General features: G+C 38.0%; 3 protein-coding genes across 4 annotated transcripts; all 3 read right to left on the bottom strand.

The window, feature by feature from the left end:
• Positions 1-1,195: 1,195 nt before the first annotated feature.
• Positions 1,196-4,259, bottom strand: dynll2a (dynein, light chain, LC8-type 2a). The gene is made up of 3 exons (XM_048160279.1): positions 4,049-4,259; positions 2,399-2,535; positions 1,196-2,297 (listed from the first exon to the last, which is right to left on the bottom strand). Exons 2-3 carry the CDS (start codon positions 2,528-2,530, stop codon positions 2,160-2,162), a joined length of 270 nt encoding a protein of 89 aa, XP_048016236.1. The 5' UTR covers positions 2,531-2,535; positions 4,049-4,259; the 3' UTR covers positions 1,196-2,159.
• Positions 4,260-6,275: 2,016 nt separating this feature from the next.
• Positions 6,276-10,183, bottom strand: srsf1a (serine and arginine rich splicing factor 1a). The gene is made up of 5 exons (XM_048160269.1): positions 10,025-10,183; positions 9,688-9,907; positions 8,832-9,043; positions 8,586-8,758; positions 6,276-6,875 (listed from the first exon to the last, which is right to left on the bottom strand). The coding sequence occupies exons 2-5, from the start codon at positions 9,879-9,881 to the stop codon at positions 6,681-6,683; spliced, it is 774 nt and encodes a 257-aa protein (XP_048016226.1). The 5' UTR covers positions 9,882-9,907; positions 10,025-10,183; the 3' UTR covers positions 6,276-6,680.
• A 2,343-nt stretch (positions 10,184-12,526) lies between these two features.
• On the bottom strand, positions 12,527-18,798 carry aldoca (aldolase C, fructose-bisphosphate, a). 2 transcript variants are annotated; one of them, XM_048160266.1, is made up of 9 exons: positions 18,681-18,798; positions 17,311-17,441; positions 17,008-17,219; positions 15,835-15,889; positions 14,987-15,147; positions 14,568-14,651; positions 14,055-14,229; positions 13,273-13,472; positions 12,527-13,189 (listed from the first exon to the last, which is right to left on the bottom strand). In XM_048160266.1, the coding sequence occupies exons 2-9, from the start codon at positions 17,420-17,422 to the stop codon at positions 13,094-13,096; spliced, it is 1,095 nt and encodes a 364-aa protein (XP_048016223.1). In that variant the 5' UTR covers positions 17,423-17,441; positions 18,681-18,798; the 3' UTR covers positions 12,527-13,093. The 2 variants fall into 2 exon arrangements, with proteins under 2 accessions (XP_048016223.1, XP_048016224.1); XM_048160267.1 differs by having other exon boundaries at positions 17,311-17,431; positions 18,681-18,731.
• Positions 18,799-19,091: the final 293 nt, after the last annotated feature.

Here is a 19,091-nt window from a genome sequence, read left to right as displayed (position 1 = left end):
ACATTATTCATGATTTCTTTGGGCAAAAAATCACAACCCCGCCACACCTACATTTTTATTATTATTATTATTATTTTGTTAAGTTTATGAAAAAGTAATTTAAAATTAGTTGAATTCATGTTCAGAGCAATCATAAGAATACTGATTTTAGTTCAAATTCTGAAAAATGCCATCTCAAAACAAACAAACATCTCAAAAATTATGAGGTTGCTGTCACAAAAAGTGCCCATTTCAGGCTTTAGCATAGCAAAAGTGTGAAATTTTATGTAACTTTTATATTTGCAAGTACTGAATTAGTGTGAGGGACATCTGATTAATAGGAAAATGTTGATTTTATCACAAATACATTTTATAGTAATATTCAGAGAGCTCCCTGATGTCCATAACTTAAAATAATGACCAATAATAATAGGGATTTGATGCCTGAGATATATGTTTAATATATGTTAAATATGTTTTTCTGGAAGTTAAATATGTCATTAATGTTGTGGGGTGTTCAGAAAAGTAATACATTTTGGTAAAAATCAAAAAATGTGTAAGTCGAAATCGTACCGGTTTCGTGGAATGACTCATTTAAAGTTTGTCCTGGCAAACTTTCCTTTGCAAGTTTAACATTTTCCTCCTAAAAATGTGTTTGGAACTGTATTATAAAAACCACGTGAAATCGCCAAAGCCAATACGTGTTTTAAAAGCCAATTCACACCGCACAGACAAAAACTTTTGTTGGGTTTTGTCTGATCAGTGTGTTGGAGTTGGTCGGAGTTTGTTTTCACCTGACTGACCATGTTCAATCCGTGTTAGTAGGTGTCGGTTGGGGAAGTGTGAAAATGACCGTTATTTTTCAAAAAATTCAAAATCCAACTGCCAACTTGTTTGTTGGCGTCTGATTATCGTCGTTCTGACGTCACTAACGGCTCTTAGACGTTAAATTTCCTCACTTTTTATATATATATTAGCCTAGTATATATTTTATACAGCATTTTTATAGTTTTTATCCGTCTCTCACCATTGTAAACGAATGTTTTCCAGTCAGCAGCCGCGTCAGGCTGTAGTAGGCCTCACAGAGATGTTGTGCGATGAAAGGGAGCCCTCTAATGGTTCAGCGCTGATAATGCTTTAGGCCCTGGCAGTACATTAATCTCTAGGCCCAAATATTAAATACGACTGAGAAAAATACACAGTTGGCAAACGCAAAATCTTTCAATCACATTTTAATGAATATAACAGGCCGCTTTTGTCAATGGCGGTACCTGAGTGGGCATATGGAATATGCTATGTGCAAACTATACAGTCATATGATCAAATGCTGACATCAGAACTTCAAAAAAAGGCAAAAACAGACACATGCAAATTAATTCTACTCCGAAATAGCAGACAGGAAGACGGCAAATACATCTGTTGTGCGATCAAACCCCAACTACTTCTTACATTCAGAAACCTGCTCTGCAGACAAATACATGAAAAGACTTGACAACATCATGTTATTAGCTTGAAGGAGTTAGTATATGACTTCCATATGATGGGTTTTTGCTCTTAAACTTTATTATATGTGCATCTCAACTACATACATCTAATCCATTGTATATTCAGATAGACATTTCCAATAGTTCTCTCAAACGCAATACCTCAAACATCAAATGAAAAGAAAACATACATTTACTGCAGAGGTAATCGGACGAAAACACCCCTTCTATAACAAGAGAACGCTTCAAATCAAACTATACAGACCCACCTCCATTCAACCAAATGTGCTTCTATGCTTTGCCCCAATACCCCAAAAATGACATACAGCGCATGGCATTCAATATATTACAGCACTAAGTCACCAAAAATATATCCATTTATAGCAGACATGTGTGCTGGTCAATACTTCACATTTTCTGACTTCCTTTATTATGCTTTTTTTGTTCGTTTTTAAACTTTTTACAACATATGTGCTAGGAAAAACCTGCAAGGACCATTAACAAAAACTTGGGGCCTCTAATGAAAAGCAATTTAACTGCAACATGTACACAAGTAGTATGGGATATGATCCATGCAGTTGTGCACAGCCAGCATAGTCATGGTATGGTCTCGTTTAATATTCGTAGATGACATCAGCCACCAGTGCATCACAGTCTTCATTGGAGATACATTCTACGGTCTGGTCCGGTCTAGACTCAGCCAGACTTGAAGAGGAGAATGGCCACCTGGCCCAAGTAGAAGTAGATGAAGTGTTTTGTCTCATGGGTCACGTAGCTGCCGAAGTTCCTTCCCACAATGCAATGCCACGTAGGATTGTATTTCTTATCGAACTCCTGTAACACGAGACAACATGGTTTTAGCACACCAAAAATGCAAACGCAACAAAAATACACGTCTAAGATAACGGAATGGCTCGAATCTCAGCACCACTCACCTTTTTGATGTATGCGGCAATGTCCTTCTCTATGTTGTATTTCTCCATGGCCTGCGTAGCACAGTCCACCGCATCCTGCTGCATGTCTTCAGACATGTCGGCGTTCTTGATCACAGCCTTCCTGTCGGTCATGGTGCCTGAAAATGTAGAGACCAACATAGTTAAAGGATTAGTTCACTTTCAAATAAAAAATTTTCCTGATAATTTAATCACCTCCCATGTCATCCAAGATGTTCACGTCTTTCTTTCCTTAGTCGAAAAGAAATTAAGGTTTTTGATGAAAACATTCCAGGATTATTCTCCTTATAGTGGACTTCAATGGCCTTCAAATGGTAGCTTTGAAGGGCTTTAAACGATACCAGACAAGGAATAAGGGTCTTATCTAGAGAAACCATTGCTCATTTTCTAAAAAAAAAAAATAATGTAATATACATTTTAACATTAAAAATAAATGCTAGCTCTCTTCTTCTCTATTAGAATTCCAGTAGTGTAGACACTGCTAAGTGCATTACTGCCCTCCACAGGTCAAAGTTTGAATTAATTGTTATATACTTGCACTAGCATATTGTATATGCCAATTTAGTTCAAACTTTGACCTGAGGGGGGCAGTAATACACTGCCGGAATTCAAATAGAGAAGAAGAGAGCTAGTTCAAGATGAGCATTTATGGTTAAAACGATTTTTTTTTTTTTTTTTTTTTTTAGAAAATGAGCAATGGTTTCTCTAGATAAGGTATCGCTGTAAACTGTAATTTTGACGTTTAACCGTTTGGGCTTCATTGAAGTCCACTATATGGAGAAAAATCCTGGAATGTTTTCATCAAAAACCTTAATTTCTTTTTGTCTGAAGAAAGAAAGACATGAACATCTTGGATGGGATGACAAGGGGGGTGAGAAAATTATCAGGAAATTTTCATTTTAAAGTGAACTAATGCTTTAAGTCTCCACTGCCAGTATAAACAGTGGGGCCTTTCATGGGTGCTTCTTCCCTGACAATGCCAGGTCAGTTCCTGACAGAAAGCCATCAACTGAGAGGATCGGATTTGTTAAGGTAATTCAAATGACACTAGATACTTTCATGAGAACCAAGCAGGTCTTTCAAGAACCCAACACTATCATTTGCAGCTAGCAAGTCAATGAAGGCCATGTTTACATACTAGTTATGCTAGGCACAGAGAACCTAATCAAACTGTGCCCAGATTAGCTAAAATCCTGTATAAAAGTACTCAAATAGTTAACAAGCAATCCTAATGCTGAGATGCATCATGTGGTCCAAATGCATAACTACTATAGAGAAGCACTGATAGCCATGTCAGCACTTCACACCATCTTGATTTAGCAGCTAAACTAATAATCATGGTGTGTCAGTCGACTGATTAATGTCTATATCATCTATCAAGTCATTGACAGGTCAGGATGGAGGAATGCTACGTCACACCTCCATTCACAGCGTGCGCGTTTGATTCTCCAGCAGATCAATGAAACTCAGGTGCACGCGGCGTTCTCGTGTAGCGTCTTCATCTCAAAGTCAAATACATCTTTGCTAATTTATGTCTTTAAATGTCGATTTAAGTGTTTAAAACAAAAGCTTTAGGTTTTAAATGCATGCATTCTTTGTATATCACTCGAGAGTGTAAACTATCCCACTCACCTGTCAACAATATTTGGCAAGAGAAATCTGCGGTTCAAAACAGAGCTTTCGTCGTTTCGGATGTCCCTTGGACGTTAGGAGAAGAACATAAGGATCAAGTCAAACGCCGACTGGTGCCCGCGCTAAAATCCCTGGCTCTTCACAATGCCGTCCTACACAGCGCTCGCCATTGGCTGCAGACCAGCCGCTCCCTGCGCCCCTCTGCCAGCATCTTATTTCATCCCACAATGCATCTTTAACCGGAGACCAGGGAAATGTGCTTGTTTGGTTATAAGCTTCAGGACTGTGTAGGCCAGAAAATAGCTTAAATTAGACTCGGTGGATTCACAATGAAAACACGTCACGAGTAAATCACTTATTGCAAGGTTAGAGGTATAGTGCCTCAGTCCCACACAGTGTAATGTAACTAGAAATGAAAAATGTAATGATTATTAGTATTTTATAGAAACATGGGGGGAAAGAAATGCAATACTAATGAGATTATTTCGAATTTCTACAGAATAATAAGAATTCAGACGCATTTAATTCTGTTACTGCAATTAGTTCTTTTCGAACTACATAATAGAACGACTATTGCTTTCTGTCGTTTATAAAATTCTGATCACAACGAACACGTTGGCATCAGTTCGTGTTTACACTGATTGAAGTCTCGACATTAAACAGTTCTGGTTTAACGTTGGACATGAGTATTGTAAAAACTTGCGGTTCATTCAGTGACCGCTTTAAAAATGTTTTTGATTCACACACACAAAAAGCCGGCTCACAAGTCATTAAATTCTGGAATACATTGATTGGTTGTGCAGTATTTATTCATTTTCTTATATTTTCCAGCCAATATGATTTACAGTCGCTAAGCAACTTAAACCATCTAGAATTAAAGGGATAGTTCACCCAAAAATTTAATTTGTCATCATTTACTCACCCTCAAGTTATTCCAAACCTGTATGAATATCTTTATTCTGCTGAACACAAAATATATTTTGAAGAATGTCAGTAACCAAACAGTTGGACCCCATTGACTTCCATTAGTATTTTTTTATACATACTATGGAATTCAATTTCTTGTGTGTTCAGCAGAAGAAAAATTCATAAAGGTTTGGGACAAATTGAGGGCGAGTAAATAACATTTTCATTTTTAGGCAAACTATCTTTAAACGGACAGTTCACAATTTTTTTTTGTCTTCATTTACTCACCCTCATGTCTTTCCAAACCTGTATGACTTATTTTCTCCTGCAGAATACAAAATATACTTCGAAAAGATGTAAAAATGTTCTGTTCAATAAAATATTTTGGACCGCATTCTTTAATATCTTGCGTTCCAGCAAAGTCATACAGGGTTGAAACACCATGAATTTGAGTACATTACAATTTTCAGTTTCAGGTGTACCATCCACTATATAATATTCATCCATTCAGAACAATTAAAAAGCAAATGAACAAATCACACACAGTTTTGTACCAATGAAAACTTTATTTAGGCAAAAAAAAAAAAAAAAAGTCACTAAAAAGAAATAAAATGCTAGTGATGTTAAAGCATCTCCTGTCCACATTGGGACAGTGTAAATCTAAAAATGCCTGAGTATACCCCCCATCCCAAACATACTTCTTCCCATTTACCATACGGTTCCTGTTGACTCCATCCCCAAAGATTGCTCCAGCATCTGCTCCTCCAATGTGTTAAATGTGAAGGGCCAAAACGTCTACATATTCCACTGAGGTATAAAGAAAATAAAGGGGGCAGGGAAGTACTTTTGAACTGTGGTCTTAAAATCCTATGATCCTGGGAGCAATTGATCCTGTTCCATGTATCCAGCATTCCCTATCCTATCTTCATTATGTACTGATCCCAGTGATCCGGCATCCACTGAGCCTCTCCTCCAATCCAAACCTTAAGATACCAGCAAAACCAAGACAAAGGAGGTAAAGAGTTAGAATCAAATCCACTCAAACCTGCCTTCTTTGATGCATGCATACAGCATTAAGGCCAAGACAGACTATCAAAACTAACCTACCTAAGACGAATTCAAATAGGTTTTGAAACTTGCATCTTTGAATGCAAAAACCCAACTAGTACATCTTTACAATGCAAACAATGACCCCACCTGACGTGAAAATTGTCTAACATTGGTAGATACCCAAATAATGCCCTGTGGGCCAAGAATAGTATTTTTCTAGATATAATGGAGGATTTTTCTAGTGCTCAAATTCACCCTTTTACGCAACAAATTATAGATTTAGTAATCCTTTATTACAAAGCATCAGTTCTGTGTGACATCTAGAGGAAGACAGCATAAAACAATTGTGGAACTCACTATCCCATGAAACATACATGGCATTTACAAAAATATTGGGAGCCATTACATAACCCTTTGTTTTGGTCTATGAAAAAGATATCCATTTCGTATTAAAAAAAAAGAAAAAAAAAAAAAGGTGATGGGCAAAACAAAATGAAGTCATTTAAAAACGTGTTTAAAAATAACCAATGGGGGGGGGACATAAGACATTCATAAGATCATAATTGTCTCACAAAACAAGAGGGGAGGGGGATTAAAACATATAGGGATGTGTAAAGACTGTAAAAAACAAAAAGGTTCAAGGGCTCCACCAAAGAGGTGAGAAGAGTGGAGCGCTTTAGGATCGAGAGCGGGAACGGCTATGGCGAGGGGAGTACTGGGGGGATCCTCGGCTGCGGCGTGGGGAGTAGCTTCGGCTACGGTTGTTGCTGCGGCTGCGACTCCTGCTGCGACTGCGGCTCCTTGACCTTGATCTTCCATAGCTCGGACTGCGGGGACCGTCCACCTTCACGCGGATGTATGCAGTTTCTCCCTGGCAGAGAAAGAACTTTCCACTGAGCAAATATAACGTATAATCATGCTAACATTGTCACTATACTTACCAGACTTCTTTGGTTGCCCTCAAAACACCAGTATTTCCATTAACCAGTAAGCACTGACTACACAAGACGTCTAGTTTGACAAGGTTTACCTTTGGCATTCAAAAGGAGAGGTCAACCGATACTGGATTTTGCTGATAACTAAGTTCAGAAATCTGTTCGATAAGAGATTAATCGAACAGTAATTTTTAAAATCCGTAATATGAATGAAAACTTAAATTAGTGCTGAACTGTTATAAAAATTAAAGGCACAATATGTAATTTATCACCAACTAGAGGTGGCCTATTCAAAACAAAAGGCGTAGCTTGATGCATTGATTTCGCAGAATCATGGGAGGTGTTGTCTTCCCGTCTACATCCAGTGGAAAAGAATCCGACGGGACTCAGGAAGAAATCATTCATGGATGAGCTAATGTAACAAAGATTTATTAACATTACAGTAGTATGAAGCAGGGTGTGGCTGAAAGCCGTTGGAGCGGAACGAGGACGCTGGAGCGATTGCTAATGAGAGACTAGCACGACACAGCTCAGCTTGAGAGCAGTGGAGCTTTTATTATGCCGCAGACAAGCACTTCCACTTCCTCCGATCATGAGTGTGTGGGGTAACGCAGCGCTGTTTTAGCATATTAGATACATTTGTGTGTTGAAAGTTGTTCTAATGCTACTCTGCATTTGCTTGGAGGCTACTATGAGACACCTGTTGAATACTGCAGTAAGCTAGATCGATATTAGGCATGATAAAACATGGTATTAGCAGTAAATCAAGAAAACGAGATTTAAACAATAAGACTTACTGTGTTGAGCTATAAAACATGATTTTTCAGTCTATTAATGTTTTCAAACAGCTGCTCACCCGTCTAATAAATCAATATATTAAAGCATCTTTGGCGTTTCCATAGTTTCTACAAAATAAGACCAGAAATCGAGGGAAACACGGGTATATCATCACTGATAGGTGACGCATGGACACAGTCCGTGTCCTGGTTAAAATTGCATATTTCTCTGGATTTAAACATTCGCCAGAGCAAGCAATGAAATAACATTATTCTAGTGGTTTTTGGAAATTTTATTCCAAAAATCTTACATATCGTGCCTTTAACAAAGACTTAGTCATAAGAATGTTTTGTAATAAATTAAAACCATAAAAAAAAAAAAAGCTGTGCTTCAAGCACAATTTTTATTTTGTCATGAAATATAAAAACGTAAAAGAAAATAAACCGTTTTTCCATAATGTAACTTTTAAATGGCATGTACTAAGTTTCTCTTGTATTTAACTTGTACGTTTTTGCACATAACTACTTCAGAATGTTTTTGTAAGAACAGAAAAAAAAAAGTTTGTAAAACTAAATTCAGCCATGTATGCATATAGCTTTGTTTTATGACGTAATTGGATGAGCAAATTTAATTTAAGATTTTAATACTGTAGAACCCTCCAGCCATGTAAAATACAGAAATGTATGAAAAAAAAACCTCAGCAATAACCACAGATGAATTTGCAAAAACAATATAATAGCCAACCGCTATTCACAAGGGCGGGTTCACTTACAACATAGATCCACCTAACATGGCATTAGTGATTCTTACCTTAAGAATATTCCAATGCTAAGCATGTCCAAATGTTTGGATTAAAATCTCAAACCTACCTCGTGCGACCGGAATTTTGTGTTATCCAGTTTGCGAACGGCGTAGGTCATGTCTTCTTTGCGAACAAACTCCACCACACCAGTTCCATCTCGGAAAACGTCAGCGTAACATACATCACCTGCTTCACGCATGTGATCCTTCAGATCCTGCCAGCTACCGCTCGGTGGAAGCCCTGGAATCAAACACAATGGTCAATACAACTTCAAATGGCTTTTGAGTTAATTAAAACTCTGATGCCTCCTTACCTGATACGATTACTCTGTACTCCGAACGTCTGGATGGGGGTCCATATCGGCCCCTAGGAGCCCCACCACCACCACCGCCGCCGCCACCACCTCCTCCGCCACCGCCAAAACCACCTCTCCCCATACCTCTCCCGCTTCTCGGAAACTCTACTCGTAGACGATAGCCATCATAGTCATAGCCATCACGAGCATAGACAGCATCTTCAGCATCTCTGAAAGAAAAGGAGCAAGAAAAGCATGTAAATAACAGTGGCATGAAAAACCAGTTAGTGCAGCTAGGGGTCGTATTGAGATGAACTACTAACAGGGTCCTAATCCTCAGCCACTAATCTGACCAGCTAGTTAAATGCCTTAGAATTTAAAAGTAAACTGCCTCAAAATACAAAATACATGCAGAAAAAGTCAGAGACAAACACTTATTAACAGCAAAAACTCACTGCAGCTAATTTTTAAATCAAGCTGAAGTAGTCATTTGGCTAGTTACAAAGTAAATTTACAAAACCAAACCTAGTGTAGTTTTTAAAGACTAATTAAACAAGCTTTTTAGATGGAAAAGGATCATTTAAGTTTGTAAAGCTCATTACGACGACAAGCGTTAGTAAATTTACAATGAGCTCTGGAAACACGGTGAGCACGGCTAAGCTAATTAGCATGTTAGCACAGAAAACAAAAGTAAAATGGCTTGTAGACAAATATATACACATACGCGCTTTTTTATTTACAGAAAGAGATTGTAAAAACGCAATGACAAAAGTAACAATTTTTTTTTTTTTGATAAATTAAGAAGTGAAATCTGTAACGTTGAAACAAACAGACTAGCTTTTAAGCTAAAGGCTCAAGGTTCAGTTTCACACACCTGGGGTCCTCAAACTCGACAAAGGCGAATGGAGGTCCGCCTCGTCGGTTTTTCAGATCGATATCTCGAATGGCTCCGTACTTATAAAAGACATCTTCGACATCTTTAGTGCGGATATCAGGGGGCAGATTCCCCACATATATGCGGCAGTCATTGCTCCCAGCAGGGCCGCGGATCACACCGCCACCAGACATCTCTGCACGGATATACCTTCACCTTCCTGATAAACAGAGAAATTACACTTTTGAGGGTCCGATAAATAACGGATGTTTGTTTAACTTTCGAAATACGTTAAATAAACCTAGCTACTAGTCAGATACAAAACAAAGAGACTTACTATTGTTTGAAGCGCCACTCGCACGCGCAAACCGAGAGCGTGTTTCCTCTGGAGTCGCGCGGGACGCTTCCTCTTCAGCAGGCGCGCTGTAGCCACCGCGGATGAATCTAGAGAAACTGGCTGTTCGGCGGGTAATGGGGTAGCTACATCCGCGACGCGAAATAGTTCGCATAGTGACGTCTAAAATAATAAAAATGTTTTATGTGGGTGGGAAATTAGTATGAATAAGGAACGAGGAGGTATGAATAAGGAGTGAAGAGGTAATGTCAAGTTATTATTTACAGTCGCGCGGTTTATTTAATATGCTACTTATATCTTGCACCTGCTGCTGAGGTAAACTGATTACCGAGTTACACAGGGATAAAGTTGAAAATAACAAAACATTTACAATTTTAATTTTATATAATTATAATTTATATAAAATGTATGATGGTTTATGGTTTATGATGACACAAATGTATATAATGACATCCTATTACAACATAAACAAATGGCTTTAAAAAACATACTAAACGGTGTTTTTTTTTTGTTTTTTTTTTTTTTTTTTAAATTAAAAAAATGCAGACAGTTGAGTTTTCTGTGATGGGTAGGTTTATAGACCCCTTAAAAGTTTGTAAACATTGCAACGTTTCCTGGTGGGCGGGGCTTAGCTGGAGGCAAAAAGAGATGCTGGACTTAATGTTGACAAGGGTAAGCTAGCATGTTTTAGGAGGGATTTATTAAACATAGATGCAAAAGATGGTTCAGAACTGTCCGAATATGTACATTGACTCTGCGGAACCGTGACAGCTATTTTTGTAAATTAACTTAAGTTTTGGATATTTCCTAGACAACATATGAATTACTTTCGGGTGGTTCAGGGAATTTTGTCAAGGCTTATTGTCTAATGTAACCTAACGCTGGGCTAACTATGATTATGGCTAGCAATGTGGATTATTTTAAGAGACCATTCAAAGGATGGCACACACATCTATCGCTGTATGTTTGTTTAACATTTAAGCAAGCTAGTGCGCTGGAAGTTGGCGATTTTTCACCTGTAAAACAGAAACTTGCTGATTTGTACTAGATAAAACCAACACACCATTACATATGCATCGATTATTTTACCTGATATGAAGTGTGCACTGCAAACACGAGTATTATTTATGATCGTCTCCGTCCAGTCTGTACGCCGTATTGCATTCAACCACAATTATCTTTTTGATTTCTGTGAAGGAATGTCTGCCGGAATCTGGTAAAACTTTAGTTTTGAACCAAAAGTTCTGTTCCTTCTATTCTGGCAGCCAAAAACACAACAAGACGACATTTTAAAGTCAAAACCTCAAACTTTTAGCGTGCCTGCTATGAGTTCTTATTTGTGTTTTGCCTCCAGCTAGAGCGGTGATTAAGGGGTCTATATTGTAGGGGGATTTCGCTCGGCGGCCATCTTTGAAACGCCTCTCGGGCTTTCAAGTGCAGCTCCTATCTCTTTGAATGGGGAAACATCAAATTCTAAAGCTGTTTGCCAAGCTTTCGATTAAATTTCATTTTTGAAATCACCAATGAAATCTGACAACAACTGTCTCAAATTTTGTTTCTAAATGCTCTAATCATGACAAAAAACGGTATTTTTCAGGCTGGATCAACCTAATGCACATGCGCAGTCCTAAATGCCCGTCCCTTGTGTCTCATTTCGGAGGCGCGTGTCTGACTGTTTCTAATAGAAACCGTAGCTTCTAACGGCCGCTGCAGTGACGCGATGACTTTACCAGTCGGCGATTGGCTCTTATCAAAGACTATAGAATAACACAAGACATGTCACTCGTATTGTTTGAATGGGAGAAAGTGCATTGCGCAATATGGCGGAATAAGTCCCACCTTTTAAATAAGAGCCAATCGCCGACTGGTAAAGTCATCCCGTCACTGCAGCGGCCGTTAGAAGCTTCAGTTCATAAGAAACAGTAAGACGCGCGCCTCCGAAATGAGACACGAGACGCGCATTTAGGACTGCGCATGCGCACTAGCTTGATCCAGCTTGAAAAATACAGTTTTTTGTCATGATTCGAGCGTTTAGAAACAAAATTTATGAAACAGTTGTTGTCAGATTTCATTGGTGATTTCAAATATGAAATTTAATCAAAAGCTTGGCAAACAGCTTTGGAGAATTTGATGTTTCCCCATTCAAAGAGATAGGAGCTGCACTTGCATGCCTGAGGGACGTTTCAAAGATGGCCGCCGAGTGAAATTACTTGTCTTAAGGGACTTAAATTTGCTCTTATTTAGAAGGCGGGCCTTATTCCGCCATATTGCGCGTTGCACTTTCTCCTATTAATACGAGTGACACTTGTGTTATTCTATAGTCTTTGATTGAATATACAGTTTGTACAGTTTAAAAACCAATTAGGTCTATGGAGAGTCCCTGTAAACCACATACGTAGGCCTATGTGTGTGTGTGTGTATTGCCAATATATATAAAACTAAGGAAGCATAGTGTGTATTCAAAGATTACAGTCCAAACACAAATTCTATCTTCACAACTTTATTGCAGCATTTTTACGGTTGTCAATATTTTAGTTTAACTTTTGTCAATAATGCATTCCAGCCAAACATGCTGAATTACCATAACAGATACTGTGACTCATAAACTTGTAATCCATGCTGTTATTCTTCATCAGAGCAAAGGCTTCATTAAAGCTTTAGATGATGAAATGTTAGATTACAGAAGCATACAGCACAGATCCTATCCTAAGAAACCCATATTTTGACAGTCAACTAATATTATGCAGTCAAGTCAACTGTAACTTTATTAATACACTTGTCAGTTTAATCAGTTGCATTATTTTCCTAAAGAACTGCAACAGAAGCTAATTTTACAATGATTTTAAGACAAGCAGAGGACACCACAAATTTTCACATCCTCAGAAACTCACTTAACAATCACTTTCATGTGCTGTTTTAAATCAACATCACATTTATGAGATAATAATTCATCTACATATGTTTAAGAGTTTTATATGGAAGTGGCAGTGAAATTTTAGCTAATGTTAGCTAACTTTCAGCTAATGTTGGAATATGGGAATCAGCAGTATTTCAATATGCATAGCTGGAAAGGTAATGGGATAGACCAGTGGCTCCGCTGCTGTCACCACAAACTGTGTACTTCCCTTGGCATGCCAGACTGTTGATCTGAGGACAAAAGATAGAAGTAGAGAAGCAATTAGAAAGAGAAAAAATAAACATCTATCTATCTATAGATTTGGTTGGCATGCCTCTGCTCGTTTGATGAATTCCTCGGTTGCGGCGGTCTCATTTTCTCTCTGTCCACGCCAGGTCTTCAGAGCTGAGGCTTGCAGAGCGCGGCCGAATGAGAAGGTAAGAGCCCAGGGCTTCACCAGTGGGCAGTTATTGATGGCATTTAGGTTAATGGAGGCCTCTTCCTCACTTTGACCTCCTGAGAGAAAGGTCACCCCTGAAAGTGCAGGAAGTCTGTAATTGACCCTTTGCCAGTGGTTTGATTGACAAGCAATCTAACCAATCGTAATGCCGAATCCACAATTTTGTCCGACAAAGCAGTCAGGAGTTAGAAGATTAACCTCGCTGGACATGAACTTGAAAAATGGTGTGTACTGACATCTTTCCGCGTTTGAAACAACATTCCTTATGATGTTCATTCATGTTTATTTGATGCTATAAATGAACTAGTAGGAAGAAATGATCGGTTTACGAGCCGCTTCAGCTGAGGGGCTACAGCCACATTAAAGAGCCACAAAATGGTTTTTATTGTTCAAATTTCTTAAAAAATTACACAATTTGAAAGTTGGGCTTTGTTTAATATCATAAGTAACCTGCTCTGTCTTGTCTGTCGACGTGTTGTCAGTATCCTCTTTGCTCCGCGATGTATTTTTCACTCTGTGTGGCGTGACAGCGCCATGGCTTGTCGGACAAAGCAACAATAACTAAGGGGGGCGGGTCTTTGCGAAGTGTCAATTACGCAGTATGCAGACTCGTTAGTGAATTTGAAAAAGGTTTACATTTTTTAATATATCCTCACCCGTGACAGCAGGTGGGACAGTACGCCGCAGAGTAGTCACTGTTGCCATGGCAACCTCCTCTGCACTGTATTTGGTTGGGCAGCTGTGTCCAGGGGTCACCATGTTGGGCTTGAGTAGTGTGCCTTCCAGATACACATGATGATCAAACATGGCTTTGTAGACCGCTGCAAGTACCTGAATCAATGACAGTGAATTGAAATCATATGATTATTACAGCAATTTTGAATGTGTCAAGGATAGTTGAAAAAAGAAACCTAATTTACTCAAACTTTTCTTTGAAGGGACACAAAATATATTTATATAAACAAACTTATTTTTATAAATTTATGTATATATTAATTGTTTCGTCCATATGATATTTTGCCCACTGCGTTCAATGTATGGACAGTTTTATGTTCCACAGAAGAAAGAAAGTCATGCAGGTTTGGAATGACATGAATGTGAGTAATTGATAACAGAATTTTCAGTTTTGAGTGAACTATCCCTTTAAGAAGTAAATATTAGGAACCAACCCTCTCTGTGACGAACTGGCAGCGCTTCAAATCATGGTCTCCATCAGGAAGGATCTCAGGTTCCACTATAGGTACAATCCCATGCTGGAAGAACAGTTGGGAACATTATCATATGATCTTCAACGTATTTCTATTTGAAGACTTCAAATGCAAAAACCTCTAAGTGCCGTCTGAAATTTTCTTCTAAAATGAGCATTTTTATCAAGCTTGTAGCTATGTTTAGGTTCAGTAATTTCACTTTAATGGCAATTAATAGGTCCTTTTAAATGCCATTTAAGTAAAATAACTGAACCTAAACATACAAGCTTGATAAAAATGCTCATTTTAGAAGAAATTTTCAGACAGCACTTGGAGGCTTTTGCATCTGAAGTCTTAATTTGTATTTTATAACTCTCAATTTAGCCTCATTGACATTTTACCTGCTGACAAATACTAGCATAGCGAGCAAGGACTTTCGCATTTTCTGTAATGCACAGGTTTGAAGGGGTGGTATCGCTGATTTTCATTACACAGCGCCACTTTGCAAAGTCAGCTCCATCCTTTTTATACTGAGCGCAGCGTTCTGAGAGCCCATCCAGACCTGTTGAGACAGTATAGCGCTCCATTTGTGTTGTTAAAATTCTGGGTACAGTCATATGTTCTGGCTTAAAATGACCCAAATTGGATTCAATACATTTCACCAAAAATCAAACTATGAAAAACAAAAACAAATTCGGTAAAAACAGTAAACCTTTAACAATAATACTTCTCACACATTACATCTAGACAAAGTTAACACTGTAACTATATTTTAAACATTTGTTTTTTCCACAAAATGTGAATAGGAAAAGTATTATGTAAGTATAGTAATATATATATATATATATATATATATATATATATATATATATATCCCCGACTTTTTTTTAAACATTTTTGTGTGCTTTCCTGAAGCTCAAATAGTATAGCATGATGCTGATAAAAACTGATAAAATATATGAAAAACTTATAGAGATTAACACATATAAATGTAAATACCCTCATAGGGTAGTTGAGAAACTGACATAACAAAATACATAAAAAATTTTTTTTTATTTTGGATCTGTGCACCTGCTTTTAACCATGACATTTGTGGGTCAAAATGACCCGGAACATAATATTAGAACACCTCAAAACTGACTGAATCAAGGAACAAATGTGAAATTAGTCTACCACACAAATGTATCAACAGTAAAATTAACTGAATGAGCGGATATTCAGATCCAGAGAACAGATGTTTTTGATATACCTTGTGTAGTGGTCTCTCCATTAGTTCCTGGCAAGGGGACTACACCTTTGTCAACCTGAGAAGAAAGGGAATGAAACATTTTTAATTCAGCTCATTGGCTTAAACGCACTGTCAGAAAAAAATGTGCAAAAATTGTACCTTTAGGAGCACAACAGCTTGTCACTGAGGCAGTACACTTAAAGGGACACAGAACAACTTGAGGGTGAGTAAATGATCATAGGATTTTTATTTTTGGGTGAACTATCCCTGTAAAGGGACAACTGTGTACCTTTTCTACCCCTAAAAGGTGTCATGCCTTAGAGTAGTAACAAAGACTATAGAATAACACAAGACGCGTCACTAGTATTGTTTGAATGGGAGAAAGTGCAACATGCAATATGGCGGAATAAGTCCCGCCTTTTAAATAAGAGCCAATCGGCGACTGGTAAAGTCATCGTGTCACTGCAGCGGCCGCTAGAAGCTCCGGTTCATATAGAAACAGTCAGACGCGCGCCTCCGAAATGAGACAGAAGAGACACACATTTAGGTCTGCGCATGCGCATTAGCTTGATCCAGCCTGAAAAATACAGTTTTTTTGTCATGATTCGAGCATTTAGAAACAAAATTTATGAGACAGTTGTTGTCAGATTTCATTGGTGATTTCAAATATGAAATTTAACCAAAAGCTTGGCAAACAGCTTTAGAGAATTTGATGTTTCCCCATTCAAAGAGATAGGAGCTGCACTTGCATGCCTGAGAGGCATTTCAAAGATGGCCGCCGAGTGAAATGACTTGTCTTAAAAGGACTTTGGTAGTAATATATTCCTTTAAGATTTCAAATATGAATCTTTTAGGGGTAAATAAGGTACAAAGTTGTCCTTTAACGGGCACTGCCTAAGTGGCAAGCAGTTGTAACTCAAAAGGTAAAACTGTTGCACAAATAAATACAAAATGCAAAAATATCGAAGCTTATCGAACACTCCTCATATGTTTGCTTGGCTGGGCAAACAGACAGCCCTGTCTCAAATATATCCCATTGATTGAACTGCACTTGAATTTTTTTTTTCTAAAGAAAGATAGAAATTATAGGTTGAATAGGATTGGGAAATGTTGCAAGCCAGAGAGCACCAAGGTTCAATATGTCAAAGCAAATTGCTTACAGCTAAGCCAGTGAACCAAGGTGAGACTTCATACCTTGATCCCGATAGTGATGCCCTTGTCCTTTATCATCTTGACGAACGGGACGCCATCATCAGAGTTCTGGTAGAGTGTTTCGTGGAAGAAGATCACTCCACCGATGCAGTTATCAATGCGGTCATCAGCAGTGAAGAGCACCTGACGGTAGAGACGACGGTTCTCCTCGTTGTTCTCCACCCCAATCTGGTTCAAACGTTTCCCCATGCTGCCTGTTAGAGCATGCACAAAACCAAAGTGAGTTCTTGAGCTTTTCTTTGACACTGCAATTTCTGTCGAATAACTGGAGTAAGTCACACTAACCTATGGACTCATCTGCAGCTAGGATGCCTTTGCCTGGTGACACTATACGCAAAGCTATCTCATGTAGCTCCTTCTTTTGCTCAGTGGTGAGGGGAGGAAACTGATGGGTCATCCTAAATGTCTGATACAACCTATGGATACAGTTAGAGTAAATGAACAAAACCAAAATGGAATTTCACCATATATATTGTCTTCCTGCTGAAGTCATCTATGATTCAGATGGTTTAACATACACTGTAAGAAAAAAATCTGTAGAAAAGCAGATAATGTGCTGGCGGAAAATCACCATTATCTTCTACGTTAAGTTTACGGACATCTCCTTCAAATTTAAAACACAACACAATGGAATGCGTAATTCAAAATACATCTAACACTCTTAAAAATAAAGGTTCTAAAAGAGTTTTCGCAATGATAGAATGATCATTTTCGGTTCCCTATATAGAAACTTTTAGTGAACAGTTCTTGAAAGAACCATTTTTCTGTTAGAACATTATAATAATAAAGAACCCTTTTCCACTATAAAGAACCTTGAATGGAAAAGTTCCACAGATGCCAAAAAAGAACCTTTAAACATCTGTGAAAAGTCAATGCGGAAAAATTGGGCCCTAATTTTACAAACTTTTCTTAGAGTGTAGAAAACCTGGAAATATCAGGGAATTGTATAAATTGTGATTTCCAGGCCTAAAATAATAGTAATAAAAAGTATATTCAGTCTATGTCCAAATTTAGAACATTTAATCGGTTAGAAATTGGTGAGTTCAGTCTCTAGAATTTTTTTTTTTTTAAATCCATATCCAGTAGACATTTATAACCCTCCTCCTGGGGCAAAATTGTACTTTTTAAATGAAACATTCTCTTAAATGAAACAGCTCCCAAACCAAAGTTAAACAAATAAACAAATCCACACAATTGTCACTTAAAAGCATGGCAGCTTTTCTATTGAATGTTATTCTGTGCAGAAATGCCACGCATTCACTTTCACAAAAGCTTAACAGATATCAGCAACTCTGGCAACTTTGTTATTCGCAACCACAACTGAAGCACAGACTCACTGTTTACAAGCCTTAAGCATACATAAATGACTCTCTGAATAACCAAGTTGCCAAATTACTGCAAAATGTTTTTAAGAGTTCTTGTCATCTTCTTCTTGAAAACCTTTAAACCTTTAGTCGAATTTAAACACAATTACACATTTCTGCAGTATCTGGAAACTGATCATGATTCTCAGCGTTCAAAAATATTTTCTAAACGGTAACTCGCTTGCAAAAAAACACAACTTTTTAGTAATATAAACCGAATTCCACAAATGAATTATAATCCAGAATGGTCATGGCAGTAAATTCAACAGATGGAAGGACAGCGATACTCACCAAGACTGATGGATTCAGACCAGAAGGGCTTTCTCCTACAGACGAGATGAGATGTGACTGATTCTTAACAGTGGCACTGTCCCAATTCTTTATGAAGGTGATATCCCAGAGGATGCTGACACTTGTAGGGCGGAGCTTAACGTCATGGCCTCATTAAGTTATTGGGGGAGGTGTTAAAGGCCACCAAAGGTTGCCCACCTGATCCCATTTCTCTAGCAGCATGTATTCTCATTATTTTACACACAATGTAATGCAATCTAGATTTTTTACTTTTTTTAAATGGTGCAAAAGTTGCTAAGGTAGTGTGGGTTGTTGCCAGGGTGTTGCTATGCAGTTGCTAAGCTGTTCTGGGTAGTTGCATACTCAAAAGAGCCCAAATAAGGCTTGGATCCTTTGTTCACTGTAAGTCTG

Source organism: Megalobrama amblycephala, linkage group LG16, assembly GCF_018812025.1.
Source record: "Megalobrama amblycephala isolate DHTTF-2021 linkage group LG16, ASM1881202v1, whole genome shotgun sequence".
Lineage (NCBI taxonomy): Eukaryota > Metazoa > Chordata > Actinopteri > Cypriniformes > Xenocyprididae > Megalobrama > Megalobrama amblycephala.
The sequence above is the reverse complement of the archived record's forward strand: the minus strand, read 5'-3'. Positions and strand labels throughout refer to the sequence as shown.

Coding starts and splice junctions, on each gene's coding strand:
- dynll2a (XM_048160279.1), bottom strand. CDS start 2,530: ATGACCGACAGGAAGGCTGTGATCAAGAACGCCGACATGTCTGAAGAC. Junction 2,298..2,398: donor TTGCCGCATACATCAAAAAG/GTGAGTGGTGCT, acceptor CTCGTGTTACAG/GAGTTCGATAAGAAATACAA.
- srsf1a (XM_048160269.1), bottom strand. CDS start 9,881: ATGTCTGGTGGCGGTGTGATCCGCGGCCCTGCTGGGAGCAATGACTGC. Junction 8,759..8,831: donor GTACAGAGTAATCGTATCAG/GTAAGGAGGCAT, acceptor GTTTGATTCCAG/GGCTTCCACCGAGCGGTAGC. Junction 6,876..8,585: donor CAAAATTCCGGTCGCACGAG/GTAGGTTTGAGA, acceptor TTTCTCTGCCAG/GGAGAAACTGCATACATCCG.
- aldoca (XM_048160266.1), bottom strand. CDS start 17,422: ATGACCCATCAGTTTCCTCCCCTCACCACTGAGCAAAAGAAGGAGCTA. Junction 15,148..15,834: donor TGGAGAGACCACTACACAAG/GTATATCAAAAA, acceptor CTGTCTCAACAG/GTCTGGATGGGCTCTCAGAA. Junction 14,230..14,567: donor GCCAGTTCGTCACAGAGAGG/GTTGGTTCCTAA, acceptor TCATTGATTCAG/GTACTTGCAGCGGTCTACAA.